The sequence below is a fragment of the Elgaria multicarinata genome, chromosome 2 (genome assembly GCF_023053635.1).
Source record: "Elgaria multicarinata webbii isolate HBS135686 ecotype San Diego chromosome 2, rElgMul1.1.pri, whole genome shotgun sequence".
Classification (NCBI taxonomy): domain Eukaryota; kingdom Metazoa; phylum Chordata; class Lepidosauria; order Squamata; family Anguidae; genus Elgaria; species Elgaria multicarinata.
In genome coordinates, this window is record NC_086172.1 from 160,345,206 (window position 1) to 160,369,811 (window position 24,606).

General features: G+C 41.0%; 1 protein-coding gene across 1 annotated transcript in view; it reads left to right on the forward strand.

The window, feature by feature from the left end:
• AK7 (adenylate kinase 7) overlaps positions 1-24,606 on the forward strand; it is a 30,977-nt gene continuing 6,371 nt past the window's right edge. Inside the window, exons 1-16 of the mRNA XM_063118490.1 lie at positions 1-116; positions 5,863-6,048; positions 7,079-7,187; positions 7,845-7,939; positions 8,373-8,483; positions 9,378-9,461; positions 11,150-11,238; positions 12,405-12,495; positions 13,911-13,988; positions 14,441-14,590; positions 16,070-16,198; positions 17,960-18,107; positions 19,707-19,835; positions 22,092-22,160; positions 22,850-23,047; positions 23,799-24,019. Coding sequence (XP_062974560.1) covers positions 12-116; positions 5,863-6,048; positions 7,079-7,187; positions 7,845-7,939; positions 8,373-8,483; positions 9,378-9,461; positions 11,150-11,238; positions 12,405-12,495; positions 13,911-13,988; positions 14,441-14,590; positions 16,070-16,198; positions 17,960-18,107; positions 19,707-19,835; positions 22,092-22,160; positions 22,850-23,047; positions 23,799-24,019 — 1,992 coding nt within the window. The 5' untranslated portion in view covers positions 1-11. The remainder of the gene's footprint in view (positions 117-5,862; positions 6,049-7,078; positions 7,188-7,844; positions 7,940-8,372; positions 8,484-9,377; positions 9,462-11,149; positions 11,239-12,404; positions 12,496-13,910; positions 13,989-14,440; positions 14,591-16,069; positions 16,199-17,959; positions 18,108-19,706; positions 19,836-22,091; positions 22,161-22,849; positions 23,048-23,798; positions 24,020-24,606) is intronic.

Here is a 24,606-nt window from a genome sequence, read left to right on the forward strand (position 1 = left end):
CAACCGCAGCCATGTCGGAGGAAGAGGAGGCGGTGGCGGAGGCCGAAGAGATCATCCGCTGCCAGAGGATTTTTCTGAACCACCTGGACACCTACGGCGGCAGCAACATCGGGAGGGTGAGGATGGAGGAGGAAGAGGCCGTGGTGGTGACCACCAGGCAATGATGGGCTGATATACGAAGGCAGGAAGCAGAGAAACAGGGAGGCCGGATTTCTGTTTTTGTCTGTGGGGAGACCCCGGCACTTCAATAAAGATATTCGTCTGGCTCTGCTTTAGGACGGTAGGAAAGCGTTTCCCCAAACTGGTGTCCTCCCTAGGTAGGGTGACCATATGAAAAGGAGGACAGGGCTCCTGTATCTTTAACCGTTGTATTGAGAAGGAAATTTCAGCAGGTGTCATTTGTATATATGGGGAACCTGGTGAAATTCCCTCTTCATCACAACAGTTAAAGCTGCAGGGGCCCTGCCCTCTTTTAAATCTGATCACTCTAGTAGAGCTCCTGCAGCTTTAACTGTTGTGATAAAGAGGGGAGTTCACCCGGTTCTCCATATATACAAGTGACACCTGCTGAAATTCCCTTTTCTATGCAACTGTTAAGGATACAGGAGCCCTGTCCTCCTTTCCATATGGTCACTTTATGCCTAGGGCACCACTGGCTGGATGCATATAATCCAACGTATTTGGAGAACCCAACTGGGTTAGAAAAGGAGTGTGTGATGAGACTTTTCTTTTTTAAAAAAAATCTAGTTCTCTTACAACACTGCTTTCTTTGGGAAGGGAAAAAAAGGTGAAGGAGAGATTTATGCCTGTTTATTTCAGGAGTGAGGCAGGAGCTGATAGGAGTTGAAACCCAATAACATGGGGATGTCCACCCATTCCTGGTTTATATAAAATGAAATATTTTCCCTTTCTGATGTGTCATATTCTTTCCTTGTTTACCTGCAATAGAAAAAGTTTAAGTCTCTATGATCCTGAATGTTTCGTCCTATGGGACAAATAGTAGCTATGGCGGTGGTATGTGTGATTTTAATCAGGTGTGGGAAGGATTAAACACCATCGGCACTGTGTCCTCAGTCCAAATCGGTCCTGTCCTGTTAGCTGCTTTTAAACAAAGTATTTTCATGGTTGTTCCCCCCTCCCCTAAGTTTACCCTCACAACTTCCCTATGAGGTAGGCGAGGCTAAGAGTAATGTTTCCCCTGCCAACGCACATGCAGACACACAGGACGGTGTGAATATTTCCCTGCAGCCGCTCAAGATCTAGCAAGAGGCCAGTGGCTTTTTAACATCATCCCCCCACCACCACCCCAACCATCATTTCTGAGAGCCACTCCTCCACTGAGAATCCCAAGAGCCATGATTAGTTGATACTATCTATCCAGGAAGGCCTACAAAATTCAGACAATAGCCTGTTCAAGGGCGAAAATCCAAGAAAGGGTCTAAGTTATGGTGACCATATGAAAAGGATGACAGGGCTCCTGTATCTTTAACACTTGCATAGAAAAGGGAATTTCAGCAGGTGTCATTTGTATATATGGAGAACCTGCTGAAATTCCCTCTTCATCACAACAGTTAAAGCTGCAGGAGCTATACTAGAGTGACCAGATTAAAAAGAGGGCAGGGCACCTGCAGCTTTAACTATTGTGATGAACAGGAAATTTCACCAGGTTTCCCATATATACAAACAACACCTGCTGAAATTTCCTTTTCTATGCAACTGTTAAAGATATAGAAGCCCTGTCCTCCTTTTCATATGGTCACCCTATCTAAGTGAGAATCCTAAGAGTAAAATAAAGTTTGGGGATATCTGAGAATATTTGGGGATATGTAATGTTGCCCAAAGTCTTTGGGAACTTCTGGTTGAAAGGTGGTACAAGAACATAAGAACATTAGAAGTGCCATGCTGGATCAGACCAAGGGTCCTTCTCGTCCTTCACTCTGTTCACACAACCAACCAGCCTTCGGCCAGGGACCAACAAAGCAGGACATGGTGCAACAGCACCCTCCCACCCATGTTCCCCAGCAACCAGTGCACCCAGGCTTACTGCCTCTGATACTGGAAGTTGCACATAACCATCAGGGCTAGTATAGCAGTACTGAAGTGCACTGATAACTGTTGGGGCACAATCCACATTCCATGTACTGCTTTATATCTTGCTTCCTATTCCATATTCATAATCGTTTGAATTAAGGTGTAGATCTGGCCCAGTTATCACTACACCATAGATAAGTATTAAAATGTTACAATATTGGCAGTTTTATTTTCAATACCTTTTCTGATATATAGAATGGAATCTATCTTTTTCACAGCTGCAGCACTTTGGGTCATTTTCATTGAACTCTCTACCATGACCCAATCAATATAAGTGTTAGGGTTTTTTTTTCCCTTGGTGTGCATCACTTTGCACTTACATACATTGAAGCAAATTTACTATTTTGTTGTTTGGCAAGATTGGAAGGACTCTTTCGAAACTCCATCTTTGCTTTTAACACCCTGAATATTCTGATGTCTTCCACAAACTTGGCCATCTTGCTACTCACCACAACTTCAGACTGTTTATGAATAAGTTAAAAAAACACCAGCCCAATACAGATCCTTGCAGGACACCACATCTTACCTGTCCCTATTGTGAGACCTGTCCATTTTTATTCTCTGTTTCCTGTTCTTTAACAAGGTATTAATTCATAAGAGGGTTGTCCTCTTATCCCATACCTGCTACATTTACTCAGGAACCTTTGATGAATGGCTTTGTTAAAAGCATTTTAAAAGTCCACATGTACAACGTCTACCTGATCACCACTTTGATACTCTCAAAAAATTCTAAACGTACAGTGAGGCAGGACCTCCCCTTGCAAAAGTGAAAATTAAAACCTCTTGATTTGTTATTCTGTATCTGCCTTTCCCAACCTGGTACCCTCCAGATGTTTTGGATCACACCTTTCAGCACTCCTGGGAGTTAAAGTCCAAAACATCTGGAGGGCAGAAGATTGTCCAGCAATTTATCTGGAACAGATGTTAAGCTAACTGGCATGGAATTTCCTCCCCCCCCCCTTTAAAAATTCCTGTTACATTGGCTGCTTTCCAGTCTTCTGATATGAAAACCTCTTTTACGGATAAAAGCTCTTTGCGCATAGAAAACCAGATTTTAGGTAAAAGATTTACAGCTTGGCCTTCTTGTCTTGCTAGTTTTCTGTGTTGAAAGATTTGTAGGATGAAGGGTTCAATCATGCAAAACCACCATCACCACTGCCAACAGCTATGAATCTTCAAGGGCCGGTAAAAAAGGGGATTAGAAGGCAGTGGTCAAGAAAGGATGACATGTAGGCTCTCATCTGTCCTTAGCCTTCCTGGCATAGCTACTAGCTGCAGATTGCTGAACTGCAATTACAGCCCTGCTGCAAGATGCAACTTCCTAAAAAATATAGCTGTTTTCTTTATCTCTCATGATGATGTGTATAAGTATAATAGAATAAATGTAGTTACTAGTAACCCTGTGAACACAGTTCGTGGAGAAAAATCAAATCTAACAAAAGGTTTAACTTAACTAAAGTTGTACAGAGGCTTTTAAATCTTATTTTGTTAAATTTAACAGCTGGAGTTTTTCTTTCCAAGCAATAACTAAACTTTGATTGGATTGCTTTTAACTGTAGGTGTCTCTTAATCCCTTCAAGATTTGTTTACAGGCTGTATGTTACTGGCATATCATTGTAGTTTGGCCTGCATCTTTATAAAGTTGTACAGAGACTTTTTGGGTGTTCATATTTCATTTTGCTCCAATTTGCAATTAATTATTTTTGTTTAATTATACTTAACTTTTTTGATATTAAAAATAAGACTTTATAGTTTTGTTTTGTTTTTTTTAAAAAAGATACCCTAATTCTTAAAAAAAACAAAAAACTTTATGGACATAAATAAACTCCTGACTTTGAATAATAGTGAAAACATCGTAATTCACGAGTCTGTGTGTCAAGAGATTTTTTATTTATTTATTTTTCCTATCTATCTATCTATCTATCTATCTATCTATCTATATTCATTATACAGTAACCTTTTTTACCACCCAAAGTTATAAGCATAATTACTTTCCATTCAGGTTTCATCTTTTATCCCTTTTATCCTGTTCCCTCCCCCCCCCCCCCCCCCGGCCTGGTACATTTCACATAGATTGTCCCATTTCTTTTTCTGGGATGTTATATCATTTCTGTTTATCTCTTCTTTATTTTATTTTATTTTATTTATAGATATTTTCTAACATCTTTTCAGGAGTCCCAGAGCATCCTATAGGCCTCTGCCAGAGTTGTTCTGTTCATTTCTTTCTTCATATATTCTATATATTTTTGCCAATCTTTCTTAAAGTTATCTTTTTGTTTTATTCCTCTTTGTAATTGTAATTTCTGTGTCAATTTTTCACTAATTGCTATTTCCCAAATTTCCCTTTTCCATATAGCTACTGTCAGCATCTTTGCTGTTTTCCAGTTATTTGCTATTAATTGCCTTGCAGCTGTCAGCATATATCCAATTAACGTTTTTTTCTTTTTATCTCTTTATTTTCTTTAATATTCAATAATGCCAGCTCTGGCTTTTTATATATTTTTTTATCAATATTTTTTTCAATTTCTCTAAAGACCGTGTCCCAAAATTTCTTTACTTTCCCACAGTTCCTCCTCATATGTATTTGGGTTCCATTATCCTTACATCCTCTCCAACAAGAGGGTATCAAAATCTTGTTAATTTTTGCCAGCCTAACCGGTGTCCAATACCATTTCTGGATTACTTTTAAAGCGCTTTCTTTTATTCTTGTGGATGTAAATGTTCTCCCATTCTTCTTCCTCTACTCTTCTATATCCCTTTGCCATGTCTGTTTTATTGTCTCATTTCCCCTAATCTCCTGTTTTATTACTATTTTGTATATTTGAGTTATTAACCCTTTGTCTCTTACCTTATAGTTCTCTATAAGGTTTTAAACTGCACTGGTTAGAAACGTTTGAATTAGTTTTATGTATTTTATGGTGTCTTTATTTGTGTTGTACCCCACCTGGATCCAGAGGGAGAAGTGGGTAACAAATAAATAATTTATTATTATTATTATTATTATTATTATTATTATTATTATAAATTTTTCTCATTCCGTTAAATCTCTTGTACTTTGTCTTACTATCCTCCCCCTATTTATGAATCTGCTGGTTTGTGCCTATATTATCCATGACATTTCTATATTTTGTGTCCTATTCTTCCATACTTCATGTGTTATAGGGCGTTGTTTTTCATAAAAATCTTTCATCTGTATCATTTGTATTTCCTTTAATTTATTTTTATCTACTGCTTTATTTTTAATATCAGAATCCGGGTGTACCCAAATTGGAGTTAGTGGTGAAAACCCTGGCATCAGTTTCTCTTTTTTAAAATACCATGTTTTAAATAATCCTGTGATTGTACTGCTTTTCCTTTCTATTTGTTGTTTCTGATGAAGTGTGTTTTATGAGAATTGGTCAATGGGAAGGCAGTCAAAAGGGAATGACCAATGAACTCCCAACTAGCGATGGGTGAAAATCTGCCTGGGCCCGCAAGGGAGCTGGATGCCCTGCAGAGTTTTGCCCCATGACTGCTGCAGGACAAAGGGGGAAAACTAATTTCTACCCTGATCTGCGTGTGCCCTTTGTCCTTTCCCCTGCTGTATTAATGGTGAACAGTTGCCACTTATGCAGTGGGGGGAATTGTGCAATTTCCCCAGCCTTGGTTTGTTGCTGTGTCTGAATGCGTCCTACATGTCCACTATATTTAAATAGGAAATCACCATGACTGTATAAACATGGATTTGGTTGCTCTTTCATTAACTCACTGACAATTATTGTACATCTTAAGTATCTAGCGAGCTGTACTGTTGGAGCCTCTTTGGAAGAAGTACCAGAGGAAGAGGAAGAAGAAGATGAGGGGAGATCAGCTGCTGATGTTTCACCATCTAAACCAAAGGAAGGAATATACCAAGTTGTGGGAACTCTTTCACAAGCAGAGAGTACAAAACCAGATTTTGCTGTGGAAGCATACAGAGTGAGCATTAAACTTGTTTCATTTGGTAAAATACTTAGGCTGCAGAGTGCTGAAGTGCAGGATTTTTCTAACTGCAGAAAAGGAGAGTAGAATCATAGAATAGCAGAGTTGGAAGGGGCCTACAAGGCCATCGAGTCCAACCCTCTGCTCAATGCAGGAATCCACCCTAAAGCATCCCTGACAGATGGTTGTCCAGCTGCCTCTTGAAGGCCTCTAGTGTGGGAGAGCCCACAACCTCCCTAGGTAACTGATTCCATTGTTGTACTACTCTAACAGTCAGGAAGTTTTTCCTGATGTCCAGCTGTAATCTGGCTTCCTTTAACTTGAGCCCGTTATTCCGTGTCCTGCACTCTGAGAGGATCAAGAAGAGATCCTGGCCCTCCTCTGTGTGACAACCTCAACAACAGCTATTTATATTGTACTGCCATGTGAGTATTCAACAATTTCAAAATATCAAGAGTTATATCCAATGTTAATGTTGCTTCAATCCCATTCATTTCAATGGGACTTCTCTAAGTAGGACTAACATTGGATACAACCAAAGGCTGTAATTCTATACATATGCATATCTAAGATGGTACAGACTATATTTCATGTCCTACTGAATGCTTAAGTCAAACCTAAAATGGATGGCACACCCATCATAGAGTAATAAATTTGAGTACAAACTATACTTGCCTGAGCATTCCAAGGTTACTTTCAAGTCTGAAAATTAAGATTGAAAACGAGATATTGCAATATGGGAAAAAGTAATTCCTCCTTATGGAGCCAGTGTGGTGTAGTGATTAGTGTGTTGGACTGGGACTCAGAGATCCGAGTTCTAGTCCCCGCTCAGCCATGAATCTCACTGGGTGACTGGGTCAGTCACTGACACTCAGCCTTACCTACCTAATAGGGTTGTTGTGGAGATAAAGTGGAGAGGGGGAGGATCACGTAAACCACCTTAGGTTCCATGAAGGAGAAAAAAAGGATATAATTGTAATAATAAATAAAATAAAATGTTGGCTATTGTTTTCTTGGGGGGATTTAGACACTTTCTGATGATGAACGGTTAGCTTACCTGTCTGAATGTGACATCATTATTTATAACATCACTGAAGATGCAAAACAAATTGTGGAAGCAACCTCGGCAGCTACTGGTCAGTATAATTTATTCTTCACCTAAATGAGGTATGGAGAATGTAAACAACCTGTCATTCATCAGCTTTTGTACATCTAATGTGATTCAGCAGATAGTTGTTGAACTATAAAGACCTGAGTTCAAATCATTCAGCCACTTACTTACTTGGTGGCCTTAGGAAATTGCCCACACCTACAAATGTTGGGCCTGTGCAGACAACACAGTAAGCCATTGTTAGGCCGCAAGCCCTTTTGCAGTAAATGGTTAGTGAGCATGTTTAAACCAGGACTTAAATTAGAATAACTCTGGATACAGCCCCATGTTTTTATGCCTAGCTAAATGTCTGGCTTTAGTTCTCTCTCTCTCTCTCTCTCTCTCTCTCTCTCTCTCTCTCTCACACACACACACACACACACACACACACCAAATGGTCGATCAGATAAATTGTCAGTATTTGAACAGGGCTACAAACTCTGGCTGCAGAACTGTATACAGTCAATCTTAGCCATAGTCTTTTGGACTAGGTCACTGTGTGTTCATTAAGATACTCTCAGTATAACTATGGCCCTAAATCTGAGAGAAGAAAAGGTCTCCACCACTAGAACGTTATCAATAAAATGCAAATATAAAAATCTTCTATTTATGTTAACATATGCAGCGTAATATCATTTTACAGCATTGAGTGATAAAGCATACAAATTTGAGAAGCAGAAAGTGTTCATTCTACTATCAACAATCATGACCTGGGCACGAAGCAAGCCCCTCGATCCGGTGAGTGGTGGGAAAAGTGAACAAACGCCTGACATTTATTAATTTTAGCAAGCAAACTTGTGCTTGTATTGATTGCTGTCCTAAATCTTTGGTGAAAGAATGTACGGCACAGCTTTATATTCTCTGAACATTTCCACTTTGACTGCTGAAGTAGCACCATTTCCGTTTTTGGTTCATTTGTTTTTAAAATCCACCATTGTTTATTTGTAGCACAGAAAGCTACGCTTAATTCTTACTATTTCATTTAATGACTTTTAAATGAACTAATAGGAAGATGGCATTTAAAATGACTTTCAATCTTTTTTTAAAAATCATAATTTTGTTCTGTCAGAATAAAAATTGAATAATTCCAAAGGTCACATTAAAAACAACAAGCTTTTTTTTATATAATCCCTTTCCCCCTGAATCACCCCCTACCGCCTGCTCCAACCAGGAAGATCCGGAAATACCCTTCACTGAGGAAGACTATCGTCGAAGGAAACCTCACCCTAACTTTATAGAGCACAGTAATGCTGAAAAAACTATTATCAAACTTGGCAAAACGGTGAGTATTAACGGAAAACCATCTGTATGTGGCTTTCAAAGCAAAAGATACAGGGCATAATCTACAATACTAACATATATCGGCTTTATTATGCTTTCTCACACTTTGGACTGCAACTCCCAAAGGGGACACTTAGGAGGACCCCGTCGTTTGGATTATCTCCAGCTTGGCATGAGCAATGGGAGCCCACGACACTGATCCTGTGCAGGGTTAAGCATGGCAAAACCTACTGAAAGACATGAGCTGAGGCAGCTTAATGCTGGAGAGCAGTGGGTTATAATGGCCCCAACCTTTTCCCCACCCTTTCAGCCAGCAACTTGATTGGCTTTGTAATGGTGGGCAAGGGGGCGCACAAATGGAAGGTGCTGGAATTACTCTTTCTGAGGCCACGTGCTGCAGTATGCGCTATTTTAGCCGCTCTTCCATCAGCTGCCAGGGAACTTATTGGAAGGGGACTATAACATCTGTACAGATGTTGCCCATGATAAGGGATGGGGAAGAAATGTTGTGGAAGGCAAAGTTGTGGCAGGAAGGGTGGAAAACAGGTGAGTTGGAAAAACTGGAGTGCATCTTTGTATGGTAGAGAATGGGGCTGTGTTCCAGCTGGATAGAATCCTGGCAAGGGAGATGGGTAGCTGGCTTAAAAAAAGAGAGGTGAAAGGATTCCAGCCAGCTTGGGAGCCATAATGTCGGGTTTTTGATAATGTTGATGATTTACTGTAAATCACTGAGCTTCTACTGATAGATCCAGATTTACTTTCTGTTCACCCCTGATGTACCTCACAAGGTTATTTTGGTGGGGATGAATTAAATTTGCTTCTTAAAATACTTTATATTTGCAATGCTGCAGAGTTTGGTTGTTGTTTTAATAATAGCCTTTACTTTTTTCCACAGAACAAAAGCAAATTTGCAACATATGTTGTTGCTTCAGGTGTTCAGTATGGAGCTGAAGAAAGACTTCTGCACTACTTTTTTAAGGTAAGTGTTTTTTCGAGGTAATTTGGAAGACAGGCAATTTTGCAAAACTTGTCCAGAAACAATGGATTGAACACATTGATGTATTCAATCTGTGAACTTTGAGCTGGCTGTCCTCCATTGGAAACAGAAGCTAGACTGGGTGTGGATCTACACTTCTGCTTATATCGATTTTTTGAGCCTTTGTAACGTTGTAACTTGTATCGCTACCTTGTATACTGTTGCTCAGTAGCGTTAATTAACTTTTCTTGTAAAGTCGTTGCAGAACACACTGTTCGTTGTCCCGTTGTCTGTGTTGTTTCTTTTTCTCGTTTCTGTGATCCTTGCATGTCCCAGACTGTCCTTTCTCTGCACCTGCCACTTCCTTGTTTTTGTATTTTCCGCGCCTCTGTAGCTAACATTCCTTTATGCGCATGCTTTTAATTTCAAAACTTTGTGGCGGGAGTTCTTCAGAGAGAGTGGTTTGTGGATTGTTGGAGTTGTCTGTCTCTTGAGGAAAGTGTAGGGATGCCTGGTGAATGGAATGTGTTAAATCTTTCTCATTTTTAAAACATTATTTCTGTGGCATTACATGCAACCTACCTCGGGTAAAAACTTAAAAAAAAATAAATTAAGGATGCGCATGTGCGCATCCTTTAATAAAATAAAAAAAATTAAAAAAAAGTTTTAACCCGAGATAGGCTGCATGTAATGCCATGAAAATAACGTTTTAAAAATTAGAAAGATTTAACACATTCCATTCACCAGTTCTAACAACCGTTACTGAAGGCGCGTAGAGGAAGTTACATCAGACAGGAAGCCCGGTGAGGGACCATGTGACATTAGTTTTGCAATGTGACATAGAAGACATCTTAACAACAGAGCACATTGAAAGAAGTCTAACGATGCAGAAGTGTTACAACGAAAGGTAAAACGGTACAAAACCTTTCTGTATAACGATATAAGGAACCCATCATGTGATCACTGATGTCATCCAGAGCTATCTATAACGTTACAGCTACAGTAATGTAGATTCGGCCTAGGTGGAGGTTTGATGTGATCCAGCAAGGCTGTTCTTACGTGGCAAAATGGAATGGCTTTAGGTCTCTGCAAATTTAGCCTGAGGACCTGCTTCTGGTTCACAAATCATGCACTGATTGGATCATTCCCTAAAATATCATGAGTAGGGTACAATGGAACGAGGCAGCAGAGGAAGATGTGAGTGGGGGACTGAACACATCTCCTGTCTCTTGCTGCCCGTTCCCCCCTCTTTATTTTCATTTTAAAAAGCTCCATCTTAATTCAACATCAAAATGGCGGGAAGGAACGAGGCAGCCAGAGGACACGATAGGTGGGAAGCCGGGGAATCACCCAATCACTTTGTCCTACCCACAAAGCTCTACCCACATGTCAAAATGTAATTTAACTCCCCCAAAGGCACATAACCATAACGCGGTGCAAACTCAGACGTGAACTAAAAGTCACGGTAAATTGTGAATGTAAATATGTGCATTATTGTGTTAAAAGCCTGGTGCTACGGCGAATGGATGGCTGTGTTGTGTGTGCTGAAACACGAATATGCACATTTAGGTAAACAAGCCGTATAGATAATTTGGCTCTCTTAGTTAGCAAGTTAGCATCTTGAGGGAATGATTCCTCCCCACAAATCATATTAAAGTTACTAACCTAAGTGACTTTGTGATTATTTTCAGTTATCTTGGCTCGGTGAAACTCCTGCAATTCCGTATTTTGGAGATGGACGGAATTTTGTTCCAGCCATTCACATTGTTGACTTAGCAGCGCAAGTATACCTTTTAGCTCTCCTTCACTCCAGGGTACCACTAGTTCCCTCTGGTGTTACTGAAATCAGTTACAGGCTCCCATCATCATCATTAATGACTATCAGAGCTACATCTAACCGAAACAGATTTATGCCTATTTGTGTAGGTTTCCAAGAAGGTTTGTCTACAGGTATATTTAAAATCCAAGTTCATTCTGGAGGCATCTTGAAAAGGAATGTTGCCTAATGCCATGCAGAAATGACTCCATTAATTGAGACTTCTGTGTCCTTGATTCTCAGTGCCTTGAGGCAAGCTTGCATGAATTGGGCAACTAATGCTCTTTCTGACGTTGTGCTTTAAAGCAGCCTTCCCCAGCATGGTGCCCTCTAGAGGTTTTGGACTACAGCAGCCAGCATCCCTGGCCATGGGCCAAGCTGGCTGGGACTCATGGGGTTGAAGTCCAGAACATCTGAACGGTTTAAAATTAATTTATCGAGATAATGTATGTACATGAGAGTTATAGGCAGTCACTGTGAGGCATCAGCACAGCATTTTTAAAAGCAAGATAAAAGTCATAATTCCTTGTTGTCATTCTCCCCCTCCCCCCATACATTCTGGTCAGAAGCACAGCCACTGATAAGATTTTCTGGGCCTGATGCGTAATTTGGATTTAAGCCTCCTTCCTGACCTTTTGAGGAGGCTCAGAGGGCTACCTTTTTCCTGTATACTCTGTCCATGTCCCCTTTCCCAAGTTCTCCTCAGATCCTTGATGGTCCTGCCATTTTAAAGGGTTGGGTCACCCAGTTACTCCAGACTCATGGATGTTTCTCAGCCATGGCATGGGATTGACACGCGATATGCCAACCACGACCTTGGGTTGGATCCAAAGATATCCTTCTACAAATGGAAGGAATCCGTCCATTTTTGGAAGGGCCTTGAATTCAGTAACGTGCATGCTTTCACAAATGGAAGGCAATGTAAGAGGCAATTTTTGCCAATCCCCCTTTTCCCCTGTAGCTCCCCTCTTCCCTGCTATGTTGAAGAGACCCCAAACCATGTGCAGCAGCAGTTGGAAATGGCCAAAATCACCTTCAGTGGACGGAAGTGTACTCATTGTATCATGTACATTCCTTGTATAACACGTTGAGGACTTAGGTGACTTGTGCTTGTGTTTGCCCCACTGCAGAGTGTTGCAGAATATAGCAGATCACAGACCACGGACTCATTACTTAATTGCAGTGGACGAAGCGATTCAAACGCTGGGTGAAATCGTCAAGGTAAAGCAGTTTAAGATTTTTGACTCTCATGTTTCCCTTGAGAATACTTCCATGCTGAAAGACCACGATCTTCTTAAAATGAGTTATGGAACAGATCTTGATTATCGTACTCTTAAACACAAATCAGAAACCCGTGGCAGTTTAAAGCATGGGTGCAGCACCTCAGGCCCATTAGCCAAACCTGTCCCTCTGGGGTCCCAATCTAGCCCTCCAGTGTTCCCCAGAAGGCCCCACTCCTTCCCTCCAACCACTGATCATTTGGTGGCTTCTCATCTTTGGTGCGTGTTTTCCCCATTCTAAAGGTTGGAATGCCTTTGCTAAAGCCTAATTACCTGTTGGCTTCCAATTCACTTCAGAATCCAATATAAACTTCTCCTGTTGACCTACAAAGCTTTTCACTATCTAGCTCCTTCCTATCTTTCCTCTCTCATCTCACACTATTGCCCCGCTCGTGCTCTTCGCTCCTCTGATGCCATGTTTCTCACCTGCCCAAGGGTCTCCACTTCCCTTGCTCGGCTTCGTCCATTTTCTTCGGCTGCCCCTTACGCCTGGAACGCTCTTCCAGAACATTTGAGAACTACAAGTTCAATCGCAGCTTTTAAAGCTCAGCTAAAAACTTTTCTTTTTCCTAAAGCTTTTAAAACTTGAATTGTTCTGACTTTTATACTGCCTGTTTGGTGCATTCTCTTCCCCTCCTTATTGTTTTATTATGATTTTATTAGAATGTAAGCCTATGCGGCAGGGTCTTGCTATTTATTGTTTTACTCTGTACAGCACCATGTACATTAATGGTGCTATATAAATAAATAAATAAATAAATAAATAATAATAATAATAATAATAATAATAACAGGGTATCTCTATATGAGGCATTTTTCATGACTGTTCAAAACACTGATATTGTGAGGAAGAGGGAATATAACTGGGTGCTGCCTGCATACAAAAGGACACCTGCTGAAATTCCCTTTTCGATACAACTGTTAAAGATACAGGAGCCCTGTCTTCCTTTCTGTATGGTCACCAACCCTGTACAAAACTGTGAGAGGAGGACTGTTTGAAAGTACTTTGAGAATGTTACTTGCTCGTCTTTACAATAGAAAGTTGACTTATTGTTGAGTGAGGAAATTCATGTTAATTATGAAGAAGATGGCTCAATTTGCTGTGACAGCTTCCAAAATTTGCAGCAGGTTTGTAAAAAGGAATATGATGTGGCACTGCAGGAATAGTTCTGAACAAATATTAATTTTGGGTGTGCTTTGCTGGTTTTGTTAGCAGCCATCTGCTCAATAGTTGGTTCTTATTGTTATGGCCTTCTGGCTTAAAACAATTAATAAACTATTCTGATTTCCCTCCTGTATGTTTGGGCATTGGTTAGTGCCAGATCTAAAACTTACCCACTGTTTTTCTTTTAAAAGTGCATCAGCAGAAATGTGGGCCCAGGAAAAACACAGAAGGTTCCAAGAGAAAATGCTTTCCTAAACAAAGATTTAACGGTACTTATTTCTTATTTCTTTCCTTTCCTTTTTTGAAAAAAATATTTTCAGCTAGAAAGGATAACATTTGTGTTGAAGAACACAGACATGACAATTGACACTGGTGACAGCTTCCCCCCACCCCCATGCCAAATAGCAGTGGAGGGGGGGGGATTTTCATAAGGACAGGAAGATAGGGTTAAGCCCCTACATACCATGGTCCCAATCCTGATGGGCACCCCCTGATCTCTTTTCAGACACATTAAGAAATACTCAGTCCACTAGGCATTTAGAAACTGAGATTTGTAACTGTTGCTGTTTACTACTTTTGTTAGTTTTACAATTGCATTGTTTAAGTTTTATATTTGTAATTATGTACACTGCATTACAACTGTTGAAAAGCGGTTTATAAGTACTCTCTAATCATCATCATTATCATAATAATAATAATAATAATAATGTGCTTCCTTTAGCAAGCACACTTGGATGAATTACTTGTGAATCTGCGAATGGAGGCTGTCTTTTTGAAGGAGAATTTCAACATTAAATGGGTTGCTCAAGCAGGAATAGTGGAGAGTATTGAACAAGTTGTCAAGGAGTACAAGCAAAGTCGAGGATTATTGGTAAAGTGGGCATAAATATACATTTTACAGTGCTCTGGTGGGCCAAAATATGTATATATAAACAAACACAAACCTGTGAAATTTGAAGAAAAGCATAGTATTTATTTGTCTGTAATCATAAACGCACTTACTAGGCAATATTTATTATTAATTTTATTTTATTTATTACATTTATATACCGCCCCATAGCCGAAGCTCTCTGGGCGGTATACAAAACTTAAAAACAATGAACATTAAAAACAGATATACAAAATTTAAAAACAACCAAAATTATATAAAAAAACACCCCTGAGTAAGCCTCATTGAATGTAAAGGGATAAATTTTGTGATTCCACAACATATATTCTACAACTGAATTCAGCTTATATTCTATAACTAATTCCAAAATAAATCCTCGTCTGGAAGCATTCTTGAAGAGAGGTGTTAGCAATGTGCTCAAGGCCCTAGGAATGCGCTGGAGACGTGCTGTTCGTGCGAAGTGTGCTGCTTTTGTGCCCTGTGCCCTTTTTCTCATCAGCACAATTCTTTCTTGCGAGCCCTCTCTGTGTACAACCTGAGGCCATAGAGATATAACCCTTTGCTGTGCACCTTATCATCTGAGTTGTGGTCTCCTTGTATTTACATTGCTGGTGGTATAGTGTGTTTGAGTGTTCAGTTATACCATATCCTATGCTCTGTTGTGACATGGGGTGGAGCAGTTAATGTGGGAGATGACTGTTTCACCACCACCACCACCACCATTGGAGTTGATGAGCGGATGATTCCTTGTGCCAGGTTTTGGGCTTGCATAAAGCTGTGCCATTGACAGGGGAATTGTCATAATCTGGAGGAGTATAGGATACAGTGGCCCCTTTCAGAAGACACCTTCTGTCTTAACCACCGTGATTAAAGCCATGGTTTAAGGTGTCTTCTGAACACAGCCCAGCTTTCTGGCTTCACCACCATGGTTAAAGCCGTGGTTTAAGGTGTCTTCTGAACGGGGCCATTGTAAGTGTTCTTCCCTGTGCCAGCCCTGTCCTGCCCATGTCCCTGCCCTATTTTAGTAATTCTTCTTCAGCAGAACCGATATCCCCGCGAAGTGTTCCACTAGCTTATCTGTCATGTTCACAGTATGTCTTCTTCCACAATATAGAGGAGCTTTCACTGATTCTTATAGCACCTCAGCCAGCAAAAATGCGAGTATAGGATTGTATCATAGGAACATGGAAAGCTGCCTTATACTGAGTCGGACTATTGGTCCATCTAGCCCAGTACTGTTGACACTGACTGGCAGCAGCTCTCCAGAGTTTCAGGCAGGATTCGTTTCCTTGCCCTACCTGGAGAAGCCGGGGATCAAACCTGGGGCCTTCTGCATGCCAAGCATGTGCTCTATCACGCTGGGCTACTACGACCCCTCCCCTAATGTCCTTAATCATTAATTTTACTTTTGGTGATGGCCACAAAGACTAGCCATTTACTTTGTAATCCTTTCTCTTTCAGCCAGTCAAAATTTGTATACTTGGCTCTCCTGGAGTGGGGAAAACGTCCATTGCTGAACTACTATGTAAACATTACAAGGTGCACCACATTAAAATAAAAGAAGTAATCACTAAAGCCATAGAAAATCTGGTAAGCAAGTCACTGGTGTTGTGATCTGTTGCATCATTTTGGAAGTAACTTGAGGAGTTGTTACAAAAATGTGAGCAGAACAAAAAAATAAGCATTGCATGCAATTAAGAATAAATATGTTTACACTGCATATCTCCAGACTGTGCATTTTATCTGTTCAGTACCCCTTCCTTCACCAAAAGACTCTTCAGTATTCTGTTGAACCATTTCAGTAGAAATACTGGAATATTTACAGACCTCTTGCCAAATATTGAATTTTACTGGAAGCACTATTCTGGTTTCTTGGCCCTTTCTGTAAACATATCTTAGATTTAAGATAATATAGTGACCTAAATTTCAGATCAGTTTACAAAGCTTTGGGGCACAATCCATACCAAGTTAACTCTATCCTCAAAAAATCAGTTGTGCTGAAAAATACTTAAATTTGACTGAAGTTCATCCATAAATTCAATTCTATTTCCTGTGCCTTGAATAAGGACAAGGCCGTTTTAGTCACACTGCATGTGTTAATCAGCTCGCATTTGTGAATGGCCTTCATTAAGGTAACTATCACCATCTCTACTTTTTTTTTCTTCTGCATTTCAATCTCTACTCCAACATGTGTGTGTTTATAAATATGCCAATTTGAGGTCAACACTTCATGCAACTGATGAAGTTTGAAGTGTCCAAGAAAACGTATGCCAAAATAAATGTGTTAGTCTTTAAGGTACCTCAAGAATCTTTGTTGTTTTTATTTCTGAGAAGTTGTTTTTATTTCCAAGATTCCATTGTAAAATGTCAAATCCAGCAAGTGGACTCTAGGCGTGGAAGCAGCCTTCTGTACATAGAACAGATTGAGATGTGCACCTGAATGTTCATTCATAGAGTGGAGAGCCACTAGTTGCTATGCTAGACAAGAGCTGGTTGGGACCTAAAATTTTAATTCCAATACCTTAAATTGAGATCAAAAGACTGGCTTTTGCATTGACTCAAATGCAACTGTGGAAATATTTAACATTCTACTGTTGTGGTCATATTCACTTACCCGGAATAAGCCCCATCAAACACTGTGCCTCTTACCTCTGAGTAAATGTGAATAAAATTGGTTGCTAAGGCTGCAGTTCTATACACACAAATCTAGAGTAAATCCCAAGACATGCAGTGGTTACTTCTGAGAAACCATGCACAGGATCAGGCTGCATGTCAATAAGAAAGATATAAGCAAAGGAAAAAATGAAAAGTCCAAAGGGAGGGGGGGAATGTGTTTCATGGTGAGGACAACTAGAATGTCAATCATGTATGTGTTTACTGAGAAGTAAGTCCTAAGTGAGCATTGGATTTCAGCCTTAGTTAATGGGAAATGGTTTGGCATATCAAATAAAAAAGGAATTCGTGATTTCCTTACCAGTGCATTATTTTTGAGACCTGGATACGTCAAGAATGTCAGAACAAAGACTTGTCCAGATTGCAGGTGTATGAAAGGGTAATTCATTACAGCAATTCAATAATCCTGATTATACATTCAATAGACATTGACTGGAAAGCTGGTGGTCTCATGAAGATGTATCCAAAGATCACATCAAAGTGCATTGAGGTAAAAGGGAAGGGCTGGAACCTTCTCAGGAAGTTACACTACTTTAAAAGCCAAAACATTTGTATATTAGATTTGTCTTGAGTTTTATACTCAAATACAGAATGTAGAAACCATAGGCTGGGATTGCTTTAATTTTTGTGCAGATGAGGGGAAATTGGCCAGAACTTTTTTTAATTTCTCATCCCTAGGAGAAAATTATTGCTCCTAAAGAAGTAGTAGAGACTGAGGTGGAAGAGGAGGAGGAGGAGGAAGAGGAGGCAGAAGAAGAAGGGGACAATATAGAAGAAACACAGGAATTATTAGATTCAATTAAAGAAAACATGGAGCAAAATGCAGGTAAATCTCTTCAGCAATGACAAGATAGCCAAGACATTTGTATACAACTTCTGTGAAATATTAGCCTGCCTTTGGAATCCTGTTGAATTTAATCCATGAGATTCCCCTCTGCAATCTAAGCCTGTGGTGTGATGTCTAAAGTGTCAGAATTGGACTGGGAAACCTGGTGTGAGGAAAGAATACTCAGTTGTTTTCTTTTTTCCCCTCAGTCAGACGGAAGGGGGCTATTTCCCTCTTGTTCCTCCCCCCCCTTCCTCTGCCCGGCAAGATTTCTGGCTGGCTCACACACTCTTGCTCTCTGATTAGGGATGGACCTAGGAGTTCCTTTCTCCGGCTTGTACAGAATATACACGGCTCTCCAGCCAGACCTATTTTCTTCCTTTTGCCTCGCTTATGAATAGGTCCTTATTCATGAGCAGGTCATTGCACACAAGCACATTGTGAAGAGGCCTCTCAGGGTCAAGGGAACCAGTGATGAGAGGAGCCGACTGTATGGTTCCTCCATGGCAGGACTGGTGTGTCAGTGACTCACCCCTCTACCTAAATGGAGGAAATATTTAATTAACATTGCAGGAGACCTTTGCTGACCAGAACTTGTGAGTAAACATAATAGTAAACATGTTTACTCACAAGTTCTGGACAGCAAAAGTCATGGGGAAGAGCATTGCTAGATAATGCATTGCTGTATTTAACACTGTGTGGAAACTCTTGTTTTAATTCTCCTTCCAGCTAATTGCAGAAAAGCAATTCCTTGGCAGTGCCAAAGGGTTCTAGTGTAGAAGCAACCACAGAAGAATTCTGTAGCCAGTCTCTGAGTGCATCCTTTTACTCTCTCTCCAATTAAGTGAATGGGTTTATTTATTTATTTATTTTATTACACTTCTATACCGCTCTCATAGCCAGGGCTCTCTGGGCGGTTTACAGAAATTCTAAAATTGAGGTAAAAACAAGTATACAAAATTTAAAACTCTAAAACACAGTACATACACACATAAAGCATTAAAAACCGATTAAAACTAAACATGTGGGTAATTAGGATGTGCCGCCATATGCCTGGGCAAAGAGGAAAGTCTTAACCTGGCGCCGGAAAGATAGTAGCGTTGGTGCCAAGCGAGCCTCATCAGGGAGATCATTCCACAGTCTGGGGGCCACCACCGAAAAGGCCCTATCCCTCGTTGTAGGCACCCGGAGGACGACCTTAGATGTTGAACGTAGTGACCGGGTATATTCACGTCGGGAGAGGCGTTCCGTCAGGTATTGTGGTTCTACTCTATAAATTCTACTCTTAAGGATCTTTTTCTGGTGTGGGCAAAATTTGCCCTCCACTCCTAACATGGTCTTGTCTGTGCCCCACTGGCACAGACCTCACGAATGGACAGTGGACCTGCCCCATGTAACCTCAGTTTTGCCACCCTAGCCCCTCAGTTGTGCACCAGATCAAATTTCTTAGTTGCATTGGAATGTGATGGAATGTGAGGAACTGGCTTTTAAAGACATGGATGTTGGTACATTTTAAATATCTATTTCTCTGGGCACCTCCCCTCTGCAGCTATGAAAAATTAGGCTGTTATAATAATGGCTGTTTCTCTTTAAAACCAGGTCGTCTAGATGATAACTATGTGATTAGGTTCATGAAGGAAACTCTGATGTCTATGCCTTGTAAGAACCAAGGGTATGTTTTGGATGGATTTCCAAAGACCTATGACATGGCAAAAGACCTTTTCAACAGTGCGTATTAGTGCTATGCTGGTTATTACTGTACAGTCCATTGTGTGACAAGTGCTAAATCGCTGAGACCACCTACTCCACAGTAGCCTTCTCATGTTTGAAGAACTACCCTGAAACAAGTGCATTCATGATTATACTTTACAATGTCTGTGTTCCATTAATGAGCAGTACTGTGTTGGGTTGCTAACATGCTCAGAATGTGGTAACTGATGAGAAAGAAAGGTGTTATGAAAATCCAAATGACACAACTTATTCTGTAAAAAGGGCAACATTAGAAACACTAGATGGCTGCAGCTACTTTACACTATTTTTTGAAGACAATAAACTCTCACACACAAGCTGCTGTTTGCCTTATTAGGACAAATGTACATGACAGCTTGTACATGTATGTTTTCCCTAACAGAGCAAGTAGTAGTTCCATGGAGGTGATTTTCATTGGGAGGAAAGTATAAGGAAAGGGTTAAACCTTTCCCTAGGTTAATGTTCCTCAATTGGATCCGCAGTCCCTGGCAGCTGTTATGCCAAAATGTAAAGAGATGGGAGAATCAATCGTGGATCTCCATCACCTTGTCTAGTTTGGCCTTCAGACAGATGTATCTCTCTGGGCAATGTATTCCAGTGCATTTAGGTTACTGTTGAAAGCCCTGCGACACACCCGAGCAGCATAGTTGTGAGAATCCCTGGGGCCTCCTCTGAGAAGCTTAATGGATGGGGTGGGGCTCATATGGGGAAGGAGGCTCCCTGAGGTCCCAGGAATCCAACTCCTATGTAATCTGAAGGAAACCCTGTCTAAGTAATGCACCAGAGGGGTTGGAATCACACACTCCGCTTAATTGCGAATCCATTCTTGAATAGAAATCCTATCAGCAGAAAAAGGCACTGTCCCACAGCCATAATTACTCAGGTCAGGGATGACTACTTGGTAGCCCATTGGCCAGATCAGGTCCCCAAAGTAACCATAATATAGTTCCTGAATGCCTTGTTGACAAGATGTTGGAGATTCATGATTGGATATTGCACAACACTTTTAATGCTTTTAAAAAAGTAGCTACAGGGACTGAATTGGATTGGGACTACAATGCTGGGGGTGTGTAGGGGCGAACGGATAACTCCCCTCCGCAAGCACCATTAAAGCAAGGGTAATATGAGGTCTGATCAGAGATCTCCAGTGTCTAGTTTTGCCCTGAATTTAAGGTATAGTTTAAAAAGAAAAACAAAAAAACTGGGAGAAACCTGCTCAAAGTATTTCCTGTAAATTTTGTTATTTTATTGCTGCCTTACATACTGGAAAGGTAAGGACGACTACCAGTCTGCCTCTCAAAGGAATCTTTCAAGTGGCCCATTACTGCCACCACTGTGCCCACCAATGTCCTCATACCACCTGAGCACATAGGCTCTGTATCTTGAACAGTTTTACTGCTGGGCCTTCCGCTTCATGGTCCTGCTGCCCGCCTGCCTGTCTGGTTGGGCATGCAGGCAGCTGGCGGGACCGTGAAGCAGCCGCTTGTTCACTCACGCCCCTCCTGCTTCAACTCCCATCCACCCTGCTTGTGCGTTTCCCAACCCTTCTGGCCAGCCAGCTTACTTTTCCTGGCACGGATATGTGCCCCCATGTCGCCAGCGCGTTGCCCATAAGGTCTTTCTGCCTTCAGAAACCACGCAACACCTGCAAGAGGTCAAGCAATCACGAGAAATCCTGGAAGTTCCTGGAGCTCTCGCTATACTTTGCTGGACTTGCAGGCACTGCGTGGCCCCTGAAGGCCCTACAGACAGCGCACTCGCCATGTGGGCATGTATGTCCACACCAGGAAAAGCAAACTACCTCGCGGCAGGCAGGTGTGCAGATCAGGGTGGGTGGTAGGGAGGAGGCAGTGACGGCGGCAACATGCTTTGAGCCAGGCCTGCTCCCAGTGCCCAGTTATGTCTGCACCAGCATTTTAGCTGACTGTAGTTAGCTCAAACCATAATTTTGCAAACCTGGTTTAAGACATCTAACCGTGGTTGCAAAAATGGCAGCGCCAGGCATAACATTGGAGCATGCTTCGCTACAAAAATGAAAAGGGGGACGAGAATTTATGAGCGAGAGGGGAGGAGGGGAAGGAGAATCAGGAAGGAGCCTGGAAGTCAGGAGACAAGGCAAGAGTTATGTCTACACTGGGCCAAAATGTGCTGGCTGGTACTCGACACCTTTTGCAAACTGCAGGTGTGCTAATTCCTATTTGAAGCATGTTAATTGTATTTTTATTTTCATTTTAGTTGAAGATGAGGAAGAAGAGGATGATATGAAAGGCAAAATGCATCACTATGACAAATTAATAACTCCTGGTACGTTTGCTATGCTTAGATGGGATGGTCACAGCTCCATGTGTTTAAACCTGGACCTGCCCCGATCATATAGAAAGAAGGAATGGTGGGGGTGTCCAGTTTTAAAAGAATAAAGGACATGCTGGTAGAGAGCCAAGAACCCTCCTCCCACCTTCAATTTATTTTCTTGCACTCCTTCAGCTGACAAAGCTGGGATGAGGAGAAAAGTTCTTGGGGAGAAGGGAATGTATATGTTATCTTGACTCAGGTGGGTGAGGGCCACCAACAGCAAAATGTCTTGGGCCAGCTCTGACTGAATTGACACAGTAGCCTGGCTTGCATGTAACGACAACCCAGAGTACAGGTTGAATATGGGTTTGAGTATGGGTTGTTATTGAGTATGGGGTTTGTCATGTGTGTAAACCCTGCACTATGATTTAGCTGAGGGTTGTTAACCACAAACCATGCAGAGTTCACAACCCAACAACAGAACTTGGATTTTCTTCCTGGGTTGATTGTGGTTAACAACCCATAGTTAAATCATAGTGCAGGTTTCGCACATAAATGACAACCTACGATTCAACGACACCTTCGTTACATACAGACAAGGAACCTGGGAAGTATACAGCCTACAAAAAGAAAGAGAACCAAAGAAGTGAATCAGATGATCCTGATACAACCCTAACTCTCCAAATTGTTTTGCTCTGCAGATTATGTCATTTCTTTGAATGCCTCTGATGAATTTCTGAAAAACCGAATCATGAATCTTCCTGAAAGTATTGTTGCTGGAACTCATTATTCTCAGGACCGATACTTGAGATCCCTAAGTCTTTTTAGGGAGTTGAACACGGACGATGAAACTGTTCTCAACTATTTTGATGAACTAGAAATACATCCACAGAATATTGGTACGGCAGAAAGTGCATTTAATTTCTTATTTCCCAATCCCCACTACTACCCTTACCTAGCTGTATATTATGTTTTAATTCAGTTTTATGTATTTTATCACTTATTGTTGTTCCCCACCTCGATCAAAATGGAGAGGCGGGTAAGAAATAAAATTATTATTATTATTATTATTCAGTGGATTTTAATCATTTTGTACCATTATAGTGTAATATCAGCTGAAGCCAGACCAAGGATTTTTACACCAGCCTACAACCTAAATGAGCAGCGATAGAGAATTAGAAATGTCATAATCAGTTTAATTAGGCTTTTATATGCGATCTACTAATTACAAGTTCAAGCTTGTCATACTATTTGAAGTAGAAGCCTTCCCCTATTTGTTTCCTATTTCTTGAATCGATTTTCTAGGCTGGTGAGAGGTTACAAAAGAGAATGAAAACACCGAAAAGGAAGCAATTCTTGCCCACTGTAGTCTGCATGTAACTTCAACTGTATTGCGAGTTAATTAACAACTGCAAGAAATCCTGGAATGTAAAAATAGAGCTACACTGTATTTTGGCTAAATTATATTATTTTGTTTACTTATTTGGAAGCTCTGTATTATAAATATGTGCTGCCCGATCAATGGTCTTGTGAGAAGGATGTTTGAGCTCTTTTGGAGACTTTTCTTCTTGCCACAATGCTGTAGTTCAGATAGCCTTTCGTGAGTATAAATTCACTAGTTCCTCCATTTTCTGTCTCCATGTTTGAAAGATGTATCAAAGTTTGAGGGTCTGGAGAACAGAGTTATAGCGAAGGAAATCATTAAACAGATTGGTGAGCCTCGGAATTACGGTTTGACAGAGGACGAAATGGAAGAACTTGAACGGAAACAAGCAGAAGAACGGCTTGCCAGAGAAGCTAAAGAAAAGGCAGATTTGGAGCAAAGAGAAACTGAAGAAAGGGCTCAAAAATTGGCAAATTGGGAAGAATGGGTAAGTTAATCCCAAGCACTGACTCATTCAAACATAGTCAGATTTGTTTTCCCACCGCAGCACCTGCAAGCAGGCTCTTCTTGCATCGCAGGTGGGAAGAAGGAGAGGAAGGGAATTCTTCACATGACGTATTGCCACTGCTCCTCTCGAGTAACTCCACTGGACAGGCAAGGCAGTGGTACATCACTGAATGGCTTGCTTCTGCATGTCTCTAGTCAACGGGCTCAGGAGAAGCAATGGCAGCCCAATGAATGGGCCCCCACTGGATGTAGTAACTGTACAGATCTTTCCTCGCTAGCATAACCCAGGAATTTCCTTGAGTGAAATTGGTTCGAGCTAAATACCGTCTCACTTCTATGTGCCCGAGTCCTTCTCACAGACCCTTCAGTTTGTGTTTATTGACAAATATACAGGTTACGCAGATATGGCTTTGACACTCTTGCAAATGCCCCAAGGTGCACTGCTCCCACAACGGATTTTGGGGAGGGGGAGGATGTCGGCCACTATCCTGAGATGCTTCCAAAGCCTACTCAGCTTTCTGATCCTTTTCTTAGTCTGCCTTTTTCCAAACTGCCACTCTGTGTTTT